Source organism: Anas platyrhynchos, chromosome 2 (assembly GCF_047663525.1).
Source record: "Anas platyrhynchos isolate ZD024472 breed Pekin duck chromosome 2, IASCAAS_PekinDuck_T2T, whole genome shotgun sequence".
NCBI lineage: Eukaryota > Metazoa > Chordata > Aves > Anseriformes > Anatidae > Anas > Anas platyrhynchos.
Window position 1 is genome coordinate 21,771,181 of NC_092588.1, and position 20,595 is coordinate 21,791,775.

Below are 20,595 nucleotides of genomic sequence, written 5' to 3' on the forward strand. Positions count from 1 at the left end.
CCTCGAGTTGCACCAGGGGAGGTTTGGCATGGATGTCAGGAGAAACTTCTTCACTGAAAGGGTTGTGAAGTACTGGAACAGGCTGCCCAGGGAAGTGCTTGTCACTCACCATCCCTGGAGGTCTTCAGAAAACTTCTAGGGCTTTGTGACATGGTTTAATGGTGGACTTGCAGTGCTAGGTTAAAGGCTGGACCACATCTTAGAGATCTTTCCCAACCTAAATGACTCGGCCATTCTATGATCATTTGGCCTGATGGGACCTACAGTTCAGCCTGTGTGTTGTGCACCAAAAATGTCTAAGTAACCAAATATGGCATAACCAAACATGGCAAAACTGAAGAAAAATACTAGTTTGTGAGCTGCCTCTAACCTTACTGAGGTCAAGAATTTTGCAAGAAGTTGATTTGTGATCAGCCGCCTAGGGAGGGACTAACAAAAGGTTTTGATAAACTTCTTTCGTGCTGTAAGTTAACAGATAGTTGAAGTTGTCCATCTGCAGATGGGTTACCCTACAGCTGCTGCCCGCTTTCTTTCCCCTACCTTTAAGGCTGTAGTTACTGCGAATTTGCAGAATGAGAGGCGTTTTCTACCCAGTTGTGTCCTTTGTCAGTTCTGCAGAAGCGATAAAGCAGGGGGAGAAAGGAAGTAGCGAAGTTGGCATCTTTGTCTTAAAAAGATCTACCCGGGGAGGAGAGCATGGTCCTTAAACGCTGCAGCCCACTGGGTTCCAGTGACTGTGTTCCCAGGATATGATTTCTGCAGAGTCACAGGAGGGGTTACAGTGAGTTCATTGCAGAATGCTATCTGAAGGCTGCGTTTTACGGGGGCGGAGGAGGGAGGCCGGTGTTTTCTGGACCTATTGCTGTAATCTCAAAGCCCTACAGCGTGCTTTCTGATGTCATTGTGTGCATCCGGTCCCCACACCCCCAAAAAAATAAATCGAAAAGTTAGACTTTATTTTTCCACTAGTTCAGAGAACTTCAGACTGGATTTTTTTTTTTTCCTGTTAAGTGAATCTGAGAAATAAACATAGCACAGAGAGGTGGTCTGGCATAAATGGATCCTTTACCTCCCACTTCACTACAGGAGTGTTACAATTCTGATGTTCGCTCCTGTCCTGATGGAGGCAGACGGGGTTACCCTTTAGTTTGCAGTCTTGCTGCAGTGTGGGACTGCAAATCATAATTTTTGAAATTGGATGGTAAATCCCACAAAGGGAAGCAGTTCAAACAAGGTGCGTGTATGATAAGAGGTTGAATGCACAACTTTATGTGATATCAACTATAAAAACCATTAAAGCTTTGGAGATAGTTTGAAAAATTAAAAATCCTTAACACCATAACAAGTGTTGGAGAATTGCATGTTAAAGGTGGACCTGGAGACCAAAGTATTTGCAGTTTAAGGGCCCTAGCAAGAAACTTAAGAGCCCACCTCAGTTTCCCCAGATAAGAAGTAATGTGACTTCAGTGAGTCTGCAGGAGTAAAACCAAACTATTTCTTGTATTTTGTAAGAAAGTGCAAGTTATTTAACCTTTTGCATGTGGGGAAAGGGAAAAAGGAGGAAAAGAGGAGTTCCTTCAGCTTTGCGTCAGTCTTCTGTGGGTGTGTCAAGCACCAGCATCTGTACCAGCCTGAAATACGAGGTAGTTTCTGTAACAGAAGGAAATAGTGAGGCAATTCTGCTGAGGTTATGAAGACTTAAGGAAATGAAACCCTGTGTCTGTTAGGTTTTTCATCCTGCTCTTGACTACATGGCAACTCCTCACTGTATATCACAGACATTTAATCGATGTCTTCTATTTGATCTACATTTTTTTTGGTCTTAGAGATAGTGAACTATGTTTTGTTAGCGTCCCTATCACTGTTTCATTGGAGTACTGCTGTTAAATTTAAACAATTCACCCCACAGACAAGTCAATTTACTCGGCAGAGGTAGAACATTGTTTTTCCCTTGGGTTAAAGGCAGCCTAATAGGCAGTCACGTCCTGCCACACATTCCCTCCTAGCACGTCTCAGAGGCTTATGCTGATCCTCCGCAGCCCTGCAACTGCTCAGCCCTAAGCTGATTTTGCTGAACCCTCTGGTATTTCATTCCTTCGTTCCTTCTCCCTCTTCCATTCTCTGCCCACAGCAAACACTTCAGAATTTAGCAGCGGCCAAAAGCCTGGTCTTGAAATGAATGGTGATTTGAGTGAATGAATGCTGTATTCACCCTCAGCCCTCCCAAGCAGGCCGTGTCTTTGTGTGCAGCTAAATCCAAGGTTTGGTACAGAGGCGATTTGGATTGCACACATCGTCTTTGCTGCTCTGGAGAAGGCCAGGAAATTTGGATTTCATTGGGTGCTGGGGTACGTGTCCTCCTAAGAGGACAAAGTGGTGGAAATCAAGATGTTCCTGTGTCAGGCAGTGTTAGAGTTGCCTGATCGCATTGGTTATGGGCTTGCTCTTGAAAAACTAAACAAGTGAGATCTTCAGTCCTTCTACTTCTATGCACATCCTTCTCAGCAGCATTGTTAATAATTGCTGTGGACAACATAACATGGAAAGATGGTCACTTACTGGTTTGGACTAGGACTCCTATCAAAAGGGCTTTCTGAATTCTTCATCTAATAGACATGTTTCTGCTTCGAATAACTTGGATAATTTGTGGGGTGAGGAGGGTGGTGTATTGCAGAGTTATTGTCCAACCTGATGCGTTTAAGGGAGCCTGCAGAGAGTTCTGTCCTTAGGGCCACAATTCACTGAGCTGTTGGAGGCATGGGGCGAGGCTCTCCATCACCAGCAGTTCTGACCATGCTACTTGGGATTTAGCAAGAAGCTCCGTTTCTGTGAGTGATCTTTCCACCGGAGTTGCTGAAAGTGCTTCAGGTCTTTGCTGGAGTATCAAAGTTCATGCTGACTTAAAAAGAAGCTAGCAAAGGGAGTTGGTCTAGATACAGGACCTCTCCCTTTTCACATCAAGACTGAGGAAATCCTTCTACATGTTACTCCCACTGGCTGGCAATTTTCACCTGGGATCCTGTCTCTTCTGAGCCCTGTTTCTCACTGCCTCCCTTCCTCACAGTTTTTACAGTTTTTAGTTTTTTCCTCATTTGAGGATTTCCTCAAGGAGGAACGCATCAAAAAAAAAAAAAATCACCAAAAAAACAATTCCTCAACAAGGCAGGCAGAGGCTTCAGCACACCAGCAGCATGACCACCATCACTTGGGAATTGGTCCATACACTACAACTACATGAAGGAAAGCTTTTAGTCCATCTTACCTTCTGTAGGATGTGGTTGATAAGGACAGATGTGAGTTGTACCCAAATGAAAATGCAGCTGGCAGGGCTACAAGTCCTTAGGATGCAGCAGTGAATACAATTTTGAAACAAATGTTCTTGGCTACACTAAGAACACAAGGTACATGTACAGTCAAAGCACCCTTTCAAGGAGCTGGGCAACAACAAAGGAAAGAATATTTTCCAAAAATAAAATAATTTGAAACATTTCTTAGATTTGTCACTTATTGAATTGGGATTGAATGTAATCATTAAGAAAAAAAAAAGGAAGTGATAAGCTTGGCCAGCCTAATGGGCTCGTTGCACATTATGTACTAAGAGTAGTGTGTCTGTGCCAAATAGTCTCCTGCTCCCCACGTAACCTGCTAAAGAAACATCCCTAATCAAGTCACAGTCCAGCTGGCTCAAGCTGCCCAGAGATACACACTTTTTGATAGCTCTGAGCATAGTTTAAAGTGCTCCATGTCATGCCTGAACACTCAGAAAACAAAAGAGATGCCCTGGGCAGGTTAGCTGGTGGTGTCACATTGCATTGATAAGGATTACACACAGTCTAGGTTAAATCTGAAGTCAATATCAAAAGTGGGCCTGAACATGTTGCATTGTCACACCTGTAAGCAGAAGCTTGCTTCATCCTGTCTCTTGCCTCTGTTAGAGAGATTTGCCACCAAAGTTGGTTTCCTCTCCTGTGGTTTTCCAGAAAGGGACCAAACTCATGCAGATGGGAAGAGACAACTGACCTAGAATGACAGCAGAAGGGAAAACACCAGCCTATGGCCTGGTGCATAAATCTTTCCTCTGTCTGCCTACACCTTACATCTTTCCATCCAACTCCTTACACAGCTACCTTACCTCCTAGGTAGAGCTATGGATTTCCAGAGTGATTTGGGATGTGAATGAGGATGCATGCAGGGAGGGGAAGGAAAACTCTGCCTGAAATCCTTGGGGTGCAGGTGCCTCACCTCCAGGTCCAACGGGGCGGCTGTGACACTGGGATCCACGAGGCTGGCTCTGTCAGAGGGCGTTGTGTGGGTGCTCCCGAAGCTGTCAGACTGGTTAGATTCGGCTGCACAGGTGAAGGAGAAAAACAAATCGAGTTATCAAACATGTTACACAATGCTGTTTGCCTTACTCTTCTCCATTTTCCCTACAATTTCCACAGTTTGTTCTACTTCGTGAAAAACACTTACAAAACCTTGTTCCACTGGGAAGGGGTTTTCCTCAGGTCATCAGATGAATCATAGCCTTTCCAAAACATATTTTTTTTTCCCTCTTACAGAGAGCTTTTTGGTGAAACCAAAGCACTGTGTGCCAATTAGCAGGAGCAGGGTTTCAGCTGTGTTACCACCGTGTTGATTAACTCGTTCTGTGTCTCCAGGAGCGCTGCTTGCGTAAGGCTATGAGCGCTTCCACTCACGCACAAAGTCCTGGCTGTGACGGTGCCTTTTCCTCAGTAGTACCAGAAATTCGCAGAAGAGGAGTTAGGAAATAGGGCGAGCGAAGCTTGCCTTTATCCCTAATGTAATTAGCGATAGACAAAACGTCCCAGGGCAGAGCTGAGCCTGCTTCTCACCCTGTGACGCCTTTGGCCTCAGGTTTCCAGGCCCCGTGACGGGCGTGGGCGCAGCTCTCCCCGTGAGCACTGCCCCACGCTCATTACCCACGCTCGTTAACCTTTAATTTCACCCCAGCTTCACCCTTAGCCCTCCCAAGGCCCTGCTGGGCGGCACCAGCCCTGCTCTTCAGCTCGTGCTCCCTCCTGAAGCCAAGCCAGGGCCTGCCCCGGCCATGAAGCTGCACTTCAGCATCCCCGCTGCTGAGGAGCTGCGGGAGGGGCATGGGGGCCGCTATGTGGTGGGCTTGGGGTCAGGGTGGGTGTGTGGATGGGTGGTGGGGGGCTCGGTGGTGGCTCTGACAGCTCTGTGCTTGCAGCTCTACTCCCTGTTCCTGGAGGGCTTCCTGCTCGGCAAGGCTCGGTACCGCCAGCTGCGCCGCTGGGACGAGCAGGTGAGGGCTGGGATTCAGCCTTTTCCCCTCAGCCTCCTTCCCCGGACACTGCTCCCACTGAGAAAAGTGGCTGGGGAAATCCCAAAGGTGGGATCTTTCCACCCAAAGTGCTCCCACACACCCCTTGGAGGTGGCCCTGTCCTGTGTAAGGGCAGCCCCGGTAGCAGCAGGGGTTGCTGCATGATCCCATGGGTTATTTCCAGGTGAGTCCACATGATGATGTCTCTGCTGGTGTTTTGTTTCTTCTCCCTTTGGCCTCAGTCCCTTTCCCCTCCATTTTCCCTCTGGTGTTGTTAGGAGGAGCAAAGAGCACATGACATCGAGCACATCCCTGTGCTAACCCGATCCCTCTAGCCTTTGCCAGCCCTTGGCAAAATCCTCCAAGTGCAATGCCTCCCGCTTCAGCTTTTTGTTTGTTTGTGTTTTTTTTTGTGTTTTTTTTTTTTGTTTGTTTTTTTTTTTTCTTTAAGGTTTACCACTTCTTGCTCAAGGTTTGAGCTTCATTAATGCTTTCAGCAAAATCTTCCCCTTCTCTTTGTCCCCTGTAACTGACCATTTACCTTCATGAAGGACTTTATAACTCCTTAGCAAGCTTTTATTTTTAATTTGTTCAAGCCTGCTGTTGGTAGCTGCCACACTTCGTCTTGGGGCTTGGCAGTGCACTTCTGTCCCTTAATTGTCCGCACTGTAGTTATGTCAGGTTGCTTGTTTATAGTCATTATGTCCTTTTCTCCTTATTTTAACTGAAATACTCTGCTAAGGTAGAACAATACACACATACAGGACTTCTTAAGCTCCAGGACAGGGTAATTCAGCTGCCTGACCAGATCACACATAGTGGACACAAAGCCTCAATTCTGTGATGGATGCAGGACACAAATCAGCTTTTCTTGTGGACAGATTTCTTTATGATTATACCTGATAATATTTCTTGAATGCTTCTCTGAAGGGTTTGTCTCTGGCCTCTGTTGGATGTACAAAATCAGAAACCTATATATTTCTTTTTTCCTGATGTTGTGCCTTACCTGTCCCTTTTCTCTTTCTGTGCCTTTGCCTCCCCTCTATCCCTTTTTTATATTGTGGGTGTGTATTTGGCATTCCCAAACCCTGTTCCTTGCTGCCTCCCAGGGCAGTTGCTCTCTACAAAAGGACTGCCTGAAGGGAGCGATGTTGAGGAATCGGTAGTAGATGGCACAGCATAACAGGGCACGTGAGGCTCTGGATGCACTGCTGAATGGGGAGGTGCAGCTACGCAGAGTCTGGGCCACATTTCCTTACCCCAAGGTGAGGTGCCTTATTGCCAGAGGGGATTCACAGCCCTAAGCACAGTGCCTGAGGTGAGTGGTATACAGAGAGGTGTGAACAACCAGGACTGATATCCTAAAAGCTCAGGCATTTGGTTATGGGAAACCCAGGGTTGTTCCCTCCTCTGTCTGAACTCTTAGGTGTTAAATGCTAGCAGTAGGAAGGAAAACAGGAGGGCCAGGCTCCCTGTGCCAGGACAAATGCCATACCTGTTAGGCAGCCTTCCCTCCTGTTTGCTTTTGCTAAGCCAGGACCTGCGCAGCTGCTCTCTGCCAGTGACTTCAGCAGGAGTGGCAGCATCGGGCACACCTGACACTAAGTCCCTTTGAGAGCTTGACAGCTTCTAAATATCTTCATGTATACCTTTGGTTGAGACATGTTTTAAGCATTTTTAATCTTAGAACAGTGTGTATTATTTTTTCTTATTTTTTATATTTAATCAGATAACTGAGAAGGCAATGCCCAGAGCCCTGCTCACTCTGTACATAATCCATCTGTGACAGCTTTACAGTCTGTGTTGCTGTTTTCCTGGGTTAGCAGTTTTGTTTCTGGAGCTCTGTCTGGCTTGGGCATCAGCACACCGATGATGGAGTGTGGTCCTGGGTGAAAGGACTCGTCCGTACAGCATAGGCAGAACCTGTCCCAAAAGCAAGCTGATGGGATTAGGCCAAGCAAGAGGTGATTAATTCAATTACACTTTAAAACTGATGATGCCTCCTGCTGAGGAGGGAATAATTTATTGCAGAAAGATGAAAAAGAAACAGCACCAACTATAGCACATCTTTAAAAGATAATCTTTCCAAAAAGGGGAGTAAAGATGTCGTACTTAGGGAAGCTGCTCTGTCTGTGGCTCTTTGATGTGGAAGTTGTGGAGGAAGAACAAATACCTCCTCTACAAGGCTGGAGCATCCTACCTGGGCTCCCAGGACAGCAAAAATCAAGCTGCTTGTTGTGGTCCTGTGGGCTTTCTTGCCCTGTGGTAGGGAGCTGGCAGTGGGGCTGTGCCCAGCACTGGGCAGTGAGGCAGGATCAGCTCAGGCTGCTGCTGTACAGCAGTGGCAGGAGACGTACACGATGCCTGCAAAGGAGTTACTTGGCCAGAGATATAAGGAAGGTGAAGAATGAGAGATCTCCCCCTGGACAGCTTGTGGGCAGGAGGACTTGGAAGCATGTGGCTGGTTGAGTAGGTCCAGCTAAGAGACATCTGCAGTGTGCAGGGCGCCCTGGCACAGGGTTTAGACGTGCAATTTGTGTTGGGTGGCTTTAGGATGGAGAAATAAACCCAGAGCCTTAAGGAAGAATGGTGGGAAGCAGATTTGGGGGAGGAGGATCTGACTGGCAGGGCAGCAATGTGCAGGCTGTTGGTGCCTGGAACCACCAGGTGTGATGTCCTCTGCCCCAAGTTGTGCCAGGGGAGGTTTAGGTTGGAAATGAGGAGACATTTCTGTCAGAAAGAGCAGTCAGACATTTAGGACGGGTTGCCCAGGGAGGCAGTGGAGTCACCGTCCCTGGGGGTGTTCAAGGTGAGGTTGGACGTGGTGCTTGGGGACATGGTTCAGTGGGTGACACTGGTGGTAGGGAGATGGTTGGACCAGGTGATCTTGGTGATCTTCCAACCTTAATGATTCAGTGATTCTATGTTGGTGATGGCTTGCATGTGAAATGTAGCCTGGGCTGTTGAGTCTGTGCAAACTTCAGAATTCAGGGGCATGTTTCTGTAGCTCCTTGCCATATGAAAAGGTCTAATTGGCAGGGAGAAGCTTCTCTTCTCTGTAGCCCTGATCCTGAGGACACAACTGTATTTCAACAAATTTGCCAAGCAGCCAGCACTGAGATGAATTTTATTATTATTTTTTATTAAAAAAAAAAAAAAAAAAAGTAGGCCAGAGTCTTGGCTTGTGCAGAGGGGTGATAACAGACAGTGCAGCTTTGCAGGTGAGGCATGGCCTGCACGCAGAGGGAGGAGAGAGGACCTCCTGGTAGTGACTGTGGCTCCAGCTCTTTAGCTTCTGGAAAATTTCTTGCTCTGTCTCCTCACTTTGCCTGCCTGTGGAACAGAGATAATATTTTTCACTCCTGGGTGAAGATCGCATATGTGAAGGACTCTGAAGATGAAAAGCACCCTATAGCAGCTATTACTGTTAGCTTCCCATAAAGCCAAAGCATGTATTGCTATCTAACTCTTTTGTGCTGTGTAACTTGGAGCAATTCAGGCCTATCTAGTAATCAAGAACTCAAACAGCAACGTGTTGCCAGTGTAGGGAAAGTGGCGCTGTGAGGGTATGCCTGACTCCTCTTTCTATCTGCCAAGTGGGAGAAGGTATTGCTAATTTTTCACGAGCAAACATTTTTTTTTTCTTCTCCAAGCTTCAGCTGCTGGAGTCATGTGAAAGACTTGGGCAGCTGGGCCCGGAGGAAGAAGCCAGCTCGCAGGATTTAGTGACACTGACCGCTGAGCTGAATACTGGTGCTGAAAACTTAATTAGTAGTAATGTCTCCGCATGCTATAGGAGTGTCAGCTTACTGATCGGATGCCAGATGGTTTTGATTTAGGCGAAGGAAGGTTTCCAGACAGGCTAACTGATTCTTGTTGTGTTTAGTAATGTGCATATTGGGAAAGTAAGCAGAGCGTCTTTGTGTCTTGAGGTAATTTGCCTAAACAAAATATTAGAAGTTTGACGGTACTGTCAAAGTGAAACTCAACATCAAGCAGAGTTTAGCGTCATTTAGCTTGAAAATACAATAAATAAATTAAAAATTAAAAAAAAAAAAGCATGCTTGATGTGAACTTGCTGCCAATTACAATACTGTAATTGTGATTTTGCAGTCCTTTCAGGTCTGCTTATAAATGAAGTAGCTTTGTACAGACATTATACTCTTATTAGCCAGCTAATGTAGGTGGAGGAAGAGTCAATCTTTCAAATAGTTTGTGTTTCTGAAAGATTATCTGTTTCATTGACAATATTATGTGATCTGGTGAAAGATACTGCTCACTAGCAAAATAATAAAAGCCTCTGAGGTAGAAGAAGTCACCAACTTTTTTTTTTTTTTTTTTTTTAATGAAGTTTTTAACCCGTAGTTCTGTGATAGGTTAAAGAAATCCCGTACGGACTTATTGAAAAGAGAAGACCTCTGCAACCTTATTGTGTTTGCCAATGAGGTGTAGCAGACCTAGCTGATAAGGTTCATACAATGCTACTTTTCTGACTTCAAGCAGGAGCTCCGAAGGAAGTGGTAAGGCTCAAAATGAGACACCCATCACTCTCCTGGGCTTGTCTTCAGTTGTCTGCTCAGGCAAAGGTCCCCATTTTCCCTTGCCATAGGCCGTGAGGGCCACCAGGGAGGTGCTGAGCGGGTATCTGCACTAGCTTGGCATCAACCCCTGTCAAAACAACAGAGCATCAAAAGCTTCTTGGAAGCTATGAACACTTCTTCACTGATGGAGAGTTTTCCTTTGGCTATTTTGCAGCTGAGGCAGGTTTTTGGGAGCGCTGTGCCTGCTTTCCCTCCAAAGTTTTACCTGGCAATGACCCAGTCGATGGCAGATGAGAGACGGTCTCAGCTGGAGCAGTACCTTCAGAAGGGTAAGCCTGCATGTAATGACCTGATCAGCTGCCACACACGGGGCTTAAAACTTTGAGGATGTGTCCACAAACGTGACCACAGGGTGTTTTACCTTCTACACTGAGCTGAGCAGGGACGTGCCTAAAAGGCAGGGGCTGAGTGTTACAGCCTGGTCCTGTCTGTTGTTTCACCAGCTCCAGAACAGCAGCATGTTATGTTTTTCCTCTTAATTTCTTCTTCAGCTTTCTCAAAATACAAAGGTGCAGCTTCACACACAGCTGGCACAGGGTCAGGTGTGAGAACTTGTGCCTGGGAGGAAAAAGGGAAAGGCAAAAGAGAAGAGAGGCCCTTGGACTGGTGGGAGCGTAACGTGGAACTGGGCTCTGAGTAAACCTCTTCCCTTCAAGGGCTGCCAGGCAGACATGGTAATTACAACAAGATAGAGTTTGTAGATAAACTCAATCTCAGGTGTAGGGAGCTGAGTTATAAACCAGGCCTGCAGGATCACTGGAATTATCTCCTGAGTTTCACAGAGGCCAAGAGATTTAAAAAAATAAATAAATAAAAACAAAAATATATATATATACATTTTGACTACTCCCCCCAAAAAGGGTGTGTGGTGAGGGATGAGTTTAAAGTGGTTTTATAGCCTCTGGCATCGAATACTCTGTGTCAAGACTTCCAAAGCAAACTCAGTATTAGTCTTTAAACCCTTACTAAGTGAAGAAGTGATTCTCTCTCTCAATCTCCCTCTGTTTTGTATTCAATGGTTCCTTTTAGAGTTACTGACCATAAATGACAATGGAGTTGTGGCCAAGGACTTGACTGTAGTCCCTCTTCGGGAGAACAGCACCATGCATCTCTTGCACTGTTCATGGCTGCTCAGGGATTTAACAACAGGCTAACAAAGACAGCTGTGCAGAAACCAAAGGATGGATAAAGTTTAATCAGCAGTCATGTCATATACATCTCATTTTTTTCAGACAATGGCCATGTTTATTCTCTTTTGGCTAAGTTTGTCCTCTTTTTCTCCTCTGACTCTTGTTTTCCAGTTACTTTGGATGCAAACATTACCAAGAGTGAAGTCTTCATAAACTTTTTCCGGAAGCTACAGCTGGTGAGTTTTGAGCTTTTCAGCCTAATACTTTCTTACATGAAAGAGTTGAAATATTATCCTACCTCCTGAGTTCAAGGCTTCCTTTGCTATCTGCCTTTCCTTGTGTTCTTAGCATATCGGTCCTGTAAAGCCACGAGTTCTGGTGACAGTGCTCTCTCTGAAGCCTAGGTGGCAATAATAGCAGCATTGCTATTGTTTTGTCCATGTACAAACTTGCTTCTCACATGGAAAGAGCTGTTTGCTTTGTTATGTCCTGTGGCGTATCTGATGGATCTTTTTTTGCCTCTAAACAGTTCCCAGAAGAGCCTTTGTGAGAGCTCAATAGAGGGATTACATCCTCTCTTGGATTTTGCAACTGTAAATGCTTTTTGGTTGTGTCAGTACTTTGTACTGATAAGTATATTGATGACTGCTGTGGAAATGTCAGGTTCTCTTATCTTGTGACTGTAGTGATGGGCACAGTCTGGCGTGTATTCGGGTTGCTGCAGCCTGGATGGCTTTTGAAATCTGCTTTAATTTGGCCCATGACATGTATGATTCTCTGGCAGGGATGGAGAGCTGGAGGACAAGCGTAGGAGGAGGGGAGAAGAGAGAATAACCATCAAATTTTATGAGCATATGTACTCTCTGCTGTAATGCTCGCTCTTGTAAATGTGAAATCAGAAGTCAGTCATGGTTGCTTAAGGACTTCTAGGTGTGTTCACCTGGCTCTGCAAATGTGAAGAAGCATTTTTAACGAATTCTAGAAAGATTTTCCCTATATACTCTGTAAATAAAAAGATGCAGTTTATTTACAGTCTCTTAAATTCAGATGCACCAAAGTGCTCAGGACAGTGGATGAAAAGCCCCTTTCCCATTACAAATTTCTTTCATGAGAAGCACTCCTTTCAGTTCTGATCCAGTGCCTGTTACAGCCCGAAAGATAACTCCAAGCCATTACCGTTGAGTCTTAATTAGTCTTGATTAGCCTGATAACAGGCCTGCTACAGAAAGTTAGATCTGTCAGGAATGCCTGCAATTTTCCCTCAAACAATGCCAATTGACTTCTTCCTAACAAAATTCTGGCAAGAAGTAAGTTTTGGAAGTGCACATTTGCAGTGTCTAAAGAAGGTTTTTTTTGTCATGGCTTTTTTTTATTGTGGATTTCTGTTAACATACCTGCACAAATGATGCTCTACGTCCAGGTTTCTTTCTCTACTGCAGGCACTTCTGGTGAGGGGAGGCGACTCTCCATCAGGCTGTGTGCAGGACTTATTTGACTTACAGTTATGTGCATGCTTATTAAGGCAAGTGGTGGTTGTGCTGCCAAAAGCAGTCAGTTATTTTAGCAGATTTCAAGGTAGGCGCTGAATTATACCTTAAAAGTTAGTGCCAGGTCAGTACATTCTCGAGACATAAAATTAACCCAAATTTCTGTTGCACAGTACAATGGATTTTCGTACACAACATCTGAGCTTCCTGCTTGGCAAGGACAGTGGTTCTCCAGCTTTGTCAGTTTACAATTTCACCTTATAATTGTTGTGCTTACACAAATTACCGCTTCATAATACAAATAGCAGCAGCGCTTTGTGTTCTTTCATTACGGCAAAGAACAGACTGCTAAGAGAGATCAAAGGATCAAATAACTTTGCGAAAGACGTGAGCGCATCCACTGTCATTAGCTGCGCGCAGTGCCTTTAATTGGTGCAGCAGACGTTTGAATAAGTGTTCATTTTGGCTATTAAGGAATCTCATTCAACAGGCTGGCTTCGTTGTGCGTGTTCCCGTAGCTACCGGTCTATTAAGGGACTTGTGAAATGTTTTATGGCAGAGTGACAAAGTTTCTGTAACAGTTTTGAAAGACACAGAGTGAAGTTTGTCTTGAAAGCACCTCTGTGCTGTGCTTTCTCTGCTGTTGAAGATGTGTAGGCAGCGCTTAGTGCCCTACGCATTCCTCAGGAGTGAACACAGTGAGAGTTTGTGTTGCTGCTACCGAGTGCTAAAACCAGGCAGTCCCCTCAAAGCCGCTCTGTTTGTTACGCTGCAAGAGGGATGATTAATCAATGATTCAATAAAACATCAGGAACGTGATGAAACAGCAGGCTGCCTTTCCATCGGTGATGTGGGCTGGCTCTGGCTCTACCTGGAGCAAGTTAATGTAATTAATGCACACTTTTACGAGCAGCCTGCCAGCTGATGTGGGAGAAGTGGCAGAGAGACCCCGCTGCAGGTGATGAGGAGTGGGACTCAGTCCGTGACTTCTCTGCCCCCACAGCTATTTATTGAGCAAGGAAAAACACTGCTGCTTTTATAATGCGAGGCTTCGGTTTAAATAGAATAAGAAGATTGATTTTTCGGCAAGATCTAGTCTAGCATACTGCTGACTTTTCCTCACCTTCACTTCTCTATTTCATTAGAGCTGTCCTCTCAGTCTGTTAGTGCTTGCAGAAGCTTCATTTTCTTGGCTCATCTTAGCGGTTTCAGCCTCTAGCTGAAGCTGTTTGTTGTACATATATTTAGTCACTGACTAAAATAGAAGATGCAAAGAGAAAAAAAAAATCAAGCTGAACTTGAGGCCTTTTTGGTTTTTGCCCTGTGTTTTGCTCTAGAATGGGGTTGTGAAGGGTGTGCCAAGACCAGCACTCTGCAGGGTGGGAGTGCTGCGTGGGGACCACAGGCCAACCTGCTGCATTCCCCTGGCCATGTCTAGCAGGGCAAACTTTTCTAGCAGAGACAAGCCCATGCAGTTTAACCCTGCCTTCTAGGCCCTTGTTTTTGCTCAGCACCTGTTGCATAGGTTGTCACAGCGTGCTCCTGGTAGCAGGCATGTTCTAGCTGTCTTGGCAGCAGCCCCATCTGCCAGGGGGAACCCTCAGGGGACCATGGGGCTCCTGGTGCTCGTGAAAGCAGCTTTGCATAAATGGAGGCTTTGCTCAAAGCAAGCATCACCGAAAGATTAACCAGCACCACTGTGTAGTCCAGTTGAATAACCAGACTCATAATGTGCCACCCTTCACCTCTCCTCGTCCTGGCTCTGCAAACTTGGACAATGACCAAGCCAGAGAGACGGATTCAGCCCATACCCTGCTGTCTCCAGCACCTAATGACAAAAGGCACAGTTCTTGCAAGAAGTCATTAACGTTAACAAGGTGAGACCCTTGTGGCTGTGCTGCCTCCTGCTCTTTTTTCATCAGGAGAAAGTATGAGCAGGTGTGTACATCCCTATCAGTTTTAGTGCAGGCCATCTATATCCCTGAATGTCATCCGAGAGCACGATCTATCTCCGTGTTGGACATCCGTGGATTAATGTGATATATTCGGGATGTGGCTGGGAGTGCAGCCAGTCATTGTGCATCTGAAAAACATTGAGACCTCCTCCCTTGGTTTGGAGCTGGTGATCACCTCTTCCAGCCTGTGCTGCTGGTAAGCAGCAGCCATCAGCATGAACAAAAGTATTCAGGTGCTGCCAAAAACACAGATGGAAAGTTTCTGAGTACTTGAGCAAATACAGCCTGATAACAGGCAAAGCAGTGTTCCTACGTGGTCCTTTATCAAAGGGCGTAAGGCAGTTCTTCCTGGGAGCAAGCACGAGGCCAGGGATTAAATACTTGAGGGAGATGTGGTGTGCATGCTGAGTGTAGGTAAAACGTAACCCAGAAATCTGCAGTTACCAGGAGTCAAACCTGTTCTGATCACAGACTGAGTTTTCTTAGGCAGAGCCCCTGCCTCTGACCAGGCAGCTGCTGTTTCCTTGAGCAATTGCAATGCTCACTGTTTGTACAGGCAGTGGAGGAATACATATAACATATTCCTCTGTACTCACTCTCAGTAGTTCACAAATCTAAGTCAGGCTGAGTACCTCCAATCTCAGTACTGCTCTAAAATTGTTATTCCTTATCAAATCAGGCTGGGCTTCTTATTTATAAACTTCCATTTCCAAAGTGCAGCTGGCCAGAAATCTGAATTTCATGTGGGAAGTCCCTGTACTTTCCAGCTTTTGCTGCATGCTGTAGTGGGAAGTCTCTAGCATAGAAAGTTCTGAAGAACTTCAGTTCAAAGATGTCTGATTTATTTTTGCTTCAATGTTAAGATTCAATTCAGTCCCCTATCCTGCTGTTCTTTACAAAGATGTTGTGCTTAAGAGCCTTCATTCATGCCCTTTCTCCTCTTATGGACCATGCTTCTTAGCTGAGCAGCAAAGCCCTTGAGACCTTGAAGAGGGTTCGGCTTAGTGCTGACTTCTGTGAAAAGAGAATCATTTAACTTTATTTTCTGGGGAGTAAACCAGGAGGAAAGTGTTGGTTTTTTTTGGTTTTGTTTCCTGTGGGGAAACTATATAATAGGTATTTTTTGCAAAACTCTTCTTTCCATCAAAACCAAACCCCAGAGAAAATCCCAAATCCCTGAGCAGCCCTGCATGATCTTGTGTTACATTAATGATGGAGCTGTGCTTCAGCCTCCTGGGGCAGGCAAGTGGGGAACAGGCAGCAGTTCAGGTGTCTCAGGAGAATTTATCACAGGTAATAGTGACAGCAGTAGGGGAAGATTCAAATAAGCAGTATTTAGGAATGTAAGTGTGCAATTCTCATTATGTGGCAAGTTTCCTGAATTTCAGGACCAAAAGTGTAGGAAATATGGAGAAAACTACTGGACGTGTACAGCTGCCAAAATACAATAATTTTTCTTAGATGTTGGAGCCTGATGTAAGCAGATGGAAGCGACAGCTGATGCTTCTTCTAAAACTAAAACAGCATTTGGGGAGAAGACCTGAACCTTTCTGATTCACTGCTGCAAACTTCTTTCAAAAGTATTTTTCTGGACCGTTTTAGAAGTGGCTGTAACTGCCACGTGCACCCCCCTAAATGGATCGCCACTAATGCTGATAAGCACTCTTCCCTTCACATGTGTTTTAAACTTATTCTGGATTCTTTTATGTTGTTCTAGGGACGTGTCTGTATTTGTCTTTCTTGATTTCATACCGTCTTCTGCCTTACAAACTGCACTGTTTCCTCCTTTTGTTTTTATGTAAGTAATTTTTCAGTCTTAACAATACTTCTCTGATAAGGGGCTAAGCACAAATATTTACAACACTGAACAATGTGTAGCGCTTCTGGCATGGGCAATTTTGCCTTCTGGGGTAAAAGCATGTGCTAAAGGGGGGAAAAATCCCCAAACCCAACAGTTTAAGATAATTCTTACTTCTGATTTTCTGTGCCATAGACATGGTAAGAGAATGTTATCAAAAGTCAGAGATAAGGAAGTGGGGGATTTGTCCCCTAGACCATGAAATGAAGTTCAGTGTGCAGTTGAATATGAGAAATTAAAGCAGTTTTAAAAGAAGACTGTGGAAACCACTCGCCTAAGTATTAAGCAGAAATCCCTAATGAGACCATTCTGGATGGAATTGAGATTTTCTTTTCTCTAATAAGTCATTTATTATAGAACCTCAAATTAATCTGCTTACCAACATGCTGCATGGTGTCCTTAAAGAACTCAAACTGTTTGGAAGCAACAGAAAGTTTGGGTCACGCTTTTCTCCTGTCCTGTATCACCATGGAGTAGTGAGGTGGCAAACAGGGTGGTGCAAGGTGTGACTCCCTTTCTGAGTGGCAGACTATTATATCTCCACAAAGACTATTATATCTCCACAAAAGCCAAGTACTGCTTCTTTTAATTAAGAGGAATGACCAGACCTGTTTCCTGGATGAGAAGGAAATTAGTTTGGGAATAGAGAGTAAATCTGAGTGGATTTACTCAGAAAGACTTCCGATAGGGCATTGGCTAATGCCCTCAGAAGTTCTCTTGTTTTTTAATGCATGCATGCAAACAGCTGGGTATGCAGCTGGGCGAGATGCTGGGTGTCAGAAAAATCTGTGGTAAGTCTGTTTAAATAAGAATGATCCGTATTTTTTCAAGACTCTTTTTTTTTTCTTCCCCTTGACATATATCTTTTTACAAACTTTTGTTCATATATTCTTAATAGATGTTCTGGAAGACAATACGTTTTATTTGCATTTGATCTTATTTAAGAGTTATTTCAAGGTAACTTTTGTTTGCATTTGGCTTACTTAAGAGTTATTTCAAGGTAACTGAAGAACATGGTATTTCTGACCCAAAATAGTGATGAATCTGTGAAGTGAGTTGACTACACATTCTCCAGGGTACCCAAAGGGGAGTGGATAATGGAGTACACAGCGTAAATGTCAGTCCTGCCACCAGCTCCTGCTGACATGTCAGGGTCAGGAGAGGCTCCTATGTACAGGCACCATGAAGCCTGCAGCAAGATACCAAGGGTATTTGACACCTAATAGCTCCCAGGGAGTTTTCTGTATCCTCCATCAGCTAGCACAGGTGGATATGAGAAAATAAAATTTAATGTTGCATGCAGTATGTGCAATTACAGTATTTTCCTCCACTTTGAATCTCAAGGGAAGTATTTCTCCTTACTTAATAAAAAAAAATACTCGAAGGGCCATTGTTGTCCTCTGATCCAGCGCAGTTAACAGGAAAAGGAGCTGCAGCAACGAGTTTCTGCCACCTCATCCAGACACATCCCCAAGGGAATTCTCAAACTAGTGTCCCTCCTCTTGCAACAAGTAAGTCTGAGCTCTCATGCACAACATGGCATGGGGTTTTCTGAGTTTGAGCTGTGGTAAGCCATCTAGAGAGTGGAGAACACGTCATTCCCATGTGCAACCTCACCGTTAGAAATACGTGGCTTACTTCTAGTCCAACTGTTTACCGTCTACTGACAGCCAATGGATCTGGCTTCTGTGTGTTTGTTTTCCAGATTGCAAATCACACTTTTCTTATGTCTAGACATAAGAAAGACCTCTAAGGTCACTTATCTAGGTCATGAGGAAACAGGCCTCATAGTGCTTTTAGGTTTCTTCTTTGCCTATTTGTGGTGTTCTTGAACCCTGGGCTCTGGTACTGCACAGCTTTCCAGTGGCAGTGGTTCTATTGTATTAGGATACCACAGCCTCGTTAATCTTACTTGAGATTTTCCTATCTGTAGGTATAGGGTTGCATTTTTCCTTTTGGCAAGATTGCAGCTTTGAATATTCACATGCAGCTGTTTATCCACCTCCCCTTCTTAGTCTTTCTTCTTCCTAGGATAACGACTATACTGTTCCTACAGACACTGGCATGAAATAACCCATGCTCAGCTTAACACCAAAATGACCCTCCCTGGATTCTGCTATATCTTCCCACTGGCTATTCTTCATGATTATTTGTTTGTCATCTGCAAGCTCTAGCAGTAATTTCAGTAACTTATTGTTTAGTAAACAGTGACTTAAATTGCTAATTTTGCTGGAGTAATAGAGAAATGGAGCTTCAGCGTCTTCAGAAGGACTCCACCGATATGGGAAGCAATAAAACAATGTTCTGTTTCTACCTAACAGGCCACATTTAAGATCCAAACCCAGAGAGCCTTTCTGGGCGTTTACCTTGCTGATGGCAGCAATATTACTCTTGATATCCAGACGTCAGATACTGCAGAAAGAATATTACAGGTAATGGGTTTCTAGAATCATGGAAATTTTCCATTTGTGAGAAGTGGGCAAAAATTGAGATCATTTCAGTCAAGAAAGAGTAAAACTCCCTATCTGAGAAAATACAATAATATATTCTGTGGGTTTTGAGGGTTCTGTTGTGCCGGGGGTGTTCCTGATTTAGCAGATGAGCATTGGTTCTTAAGCTTGTTCATAAATATATCTCCTTAATGTTATGTTCCCTCTCCTTCTGTGGCTGTTGGCTGTCATGTTCAAGCTTCCTTCACTGATGATAGAATCAGCAAATAATTTTTATTTTTCCTTTGGGGTTCCTGAGAAGGAACACACCTAACGAGAAGTGTTGGGGGCAGAGGGTAAGCGCCTGCAGCATAGCTGACACAAGTGCTTGAGGGACCTCTGGCACCACAGACACTTACAGGTGGTACCAGTGGCACCGCAACAATGCAGGGGACAGGCTGGTCCCTCACACATACAGTGACAGGGGGCCTGGGCCTAATCATTGCCACAATGGTGGCTTAGGGCGAAGGCAGGAGCGCCATTTGGAGCAGAGGTGTGCCAATTGTCCAGAACACAGTGTGGGACCCAGCCTTGGCCTTGAAACAGATGGTAACGTTGAACCCATGCATGGAAATCAACTGGAGAGTGGCATGGGACCCCAACATGGAACTGGACGACCCCCTGGTTCTGCACCCCGGCCTGGAAACATCCCTGATGGAAGGCATCCCATTTGGGCTTGTCCTTCTGCCAAACACCATGGAGTCCATGGAGATGTCTCCACCAGATGTGGAGGAACCAATGGAAGTAGATCCACCTCAGCCAGAGCAGACCTGGAGCTACCCCAGCATGTCTTTGCTACCTGCCACCCAAGTGCTCAAACAGCATTGCAGCAGTGTCCTGCAAGCTCCCTACTCGTCGCACAGGCTCCATCCCAAGCTTTAGCTTGGAGCCATCAAACACCACGGACGTCCCACAGGCTCACCTGCAAGATGTCCCGGCAATAAAGAACTCTGTTGCCAATTCTCAGGGGTTGTGTGAGGGCTTCTCTCCCATCCGCCAGCCCTTGTGCATCCCTTCTGCACAGAGCCTCGAGGAAGAGCACAAGAGAGGACCCAGCTTCCTTTGGGCTGCTGCACTGAGGTGACAGGAGGAGTCCCTGAGGGCCACCATGCACCTTTAATATTTGTGAAAATAGACTGAGGGGTGAAAATAGTAGTGTGTAAGTGATTATAGGTGGTTAATTTCTTATATTAGGAGTGAGTTTCTGTATCTGAGTAATTGGTAACGACAGACATGGAGAAGTCTGAGGTACTCAACTTCTTTGTCTCCATCTTCACTGACAGACGGACTTCCCAAGTCTTTCGTTTCCCTGAACCTGTAGACAGAGGCTGGGGTAGCAAAGTCCCAAAATAATAATGATAATAGTTCTACTACTAATAATGTGTACAAAATAAGTGGTGCACACTGCAATTGCTCACCCCCCGCTGACTGATGCCCAGCCTATCCCCCAGCAGCTGGTCCTCCCCCACCCTGGTCAGCCTCCCCCCCCCCCCCCCCCCCCCCCCAATTAATTGTTCATTATGACCCCATATGGTACGAAATACCCCTTTGGCCAGGTGGGGTCAGCTGTCCTGGGTCTGTCCCCTTCCAGCTCCTCCTGCACCCCCAGCCTCCTCGCTGGCAGGGCAGTGTGAGAAGCTGAAAAGTCCTTGACTCAGTGTAAGCACTGCTCTGCAACAATTCAAACAAGTAGGAGACATTTCTGCTCAGAAAGAGCAGCCAGGCACTGGGACAGGTTGCCCAGGGAGGTGGTGGAGTCACCGTTCCTG

The 20,595-nt window shown here is 45.3% G+C and overlaps 1 protein-coding gene and 1 long non-coding RNA gene across 6 annotated transcripts in view; one reads left to right on the top strand and one right to left on the bottom strand.

The window, feature by feature from the left end:
- Positions 1–233: 233 nt before the first annotated feature.
- On the bottom strand, positions 234–4,884 carry LOC106019363 (uncharacterized). 2 transcript variants are annotated; one of them, XR_011807400.1, is made up of 3 exons: positions 4,471–4,884; positions 4,243–4,346; positions 234–1,650 (listed from the first exon to the last, which is right to left on the bottom strand). It is a non-coding gene; the product is annotated as an uncharacterized lncRNA (long non-coding RNA). The 2 variants fall into 2 exon arrangements; XR_005263306.2 differs by having other exon boundaries at positions 234–4,020; positions 4,471–4,883.
- LOC101793175 (ankyrin repeat domain-containing protein 46) overlaps positions 4,680–20,595 on the top strand; it is a 47,762-nt gene continuing 31,846 nt past the window's right edge. For 2 of the 4 annotated variants that reach the window (XM_072034419.1, XM_005027030.6), the window contains exons 1-5: positions 4,947–5,134; positions 5,213–5,287; positions 10,062–10,176; positions 11,209–11,273; positions 18,659–18,769. In XM_072034419.1, the coding sequence (XP_071890520.1) occupies positions 5,069–5,134; positions 5,213–5,287; positions 10,062–10,176; positions 11,209–11,273; positions 18,659–18,769 (432 nt within the window). In that variant the 5' untranslated portion in view covers positions 4,947–5,068. Of the gene's footprint in view, positions 4,774–4,946; positions 5,135–5,212; positions 5,288–5,340; positions 5,491–10,061; positions 10,177–11,208; positions 11,274–18,658; positions 18,770–20,595 lie in introns of those variants that run through there. The other 2 variants (XM_072034420.1, XM_013106435.5) reach the window with 2 other exon arrangements.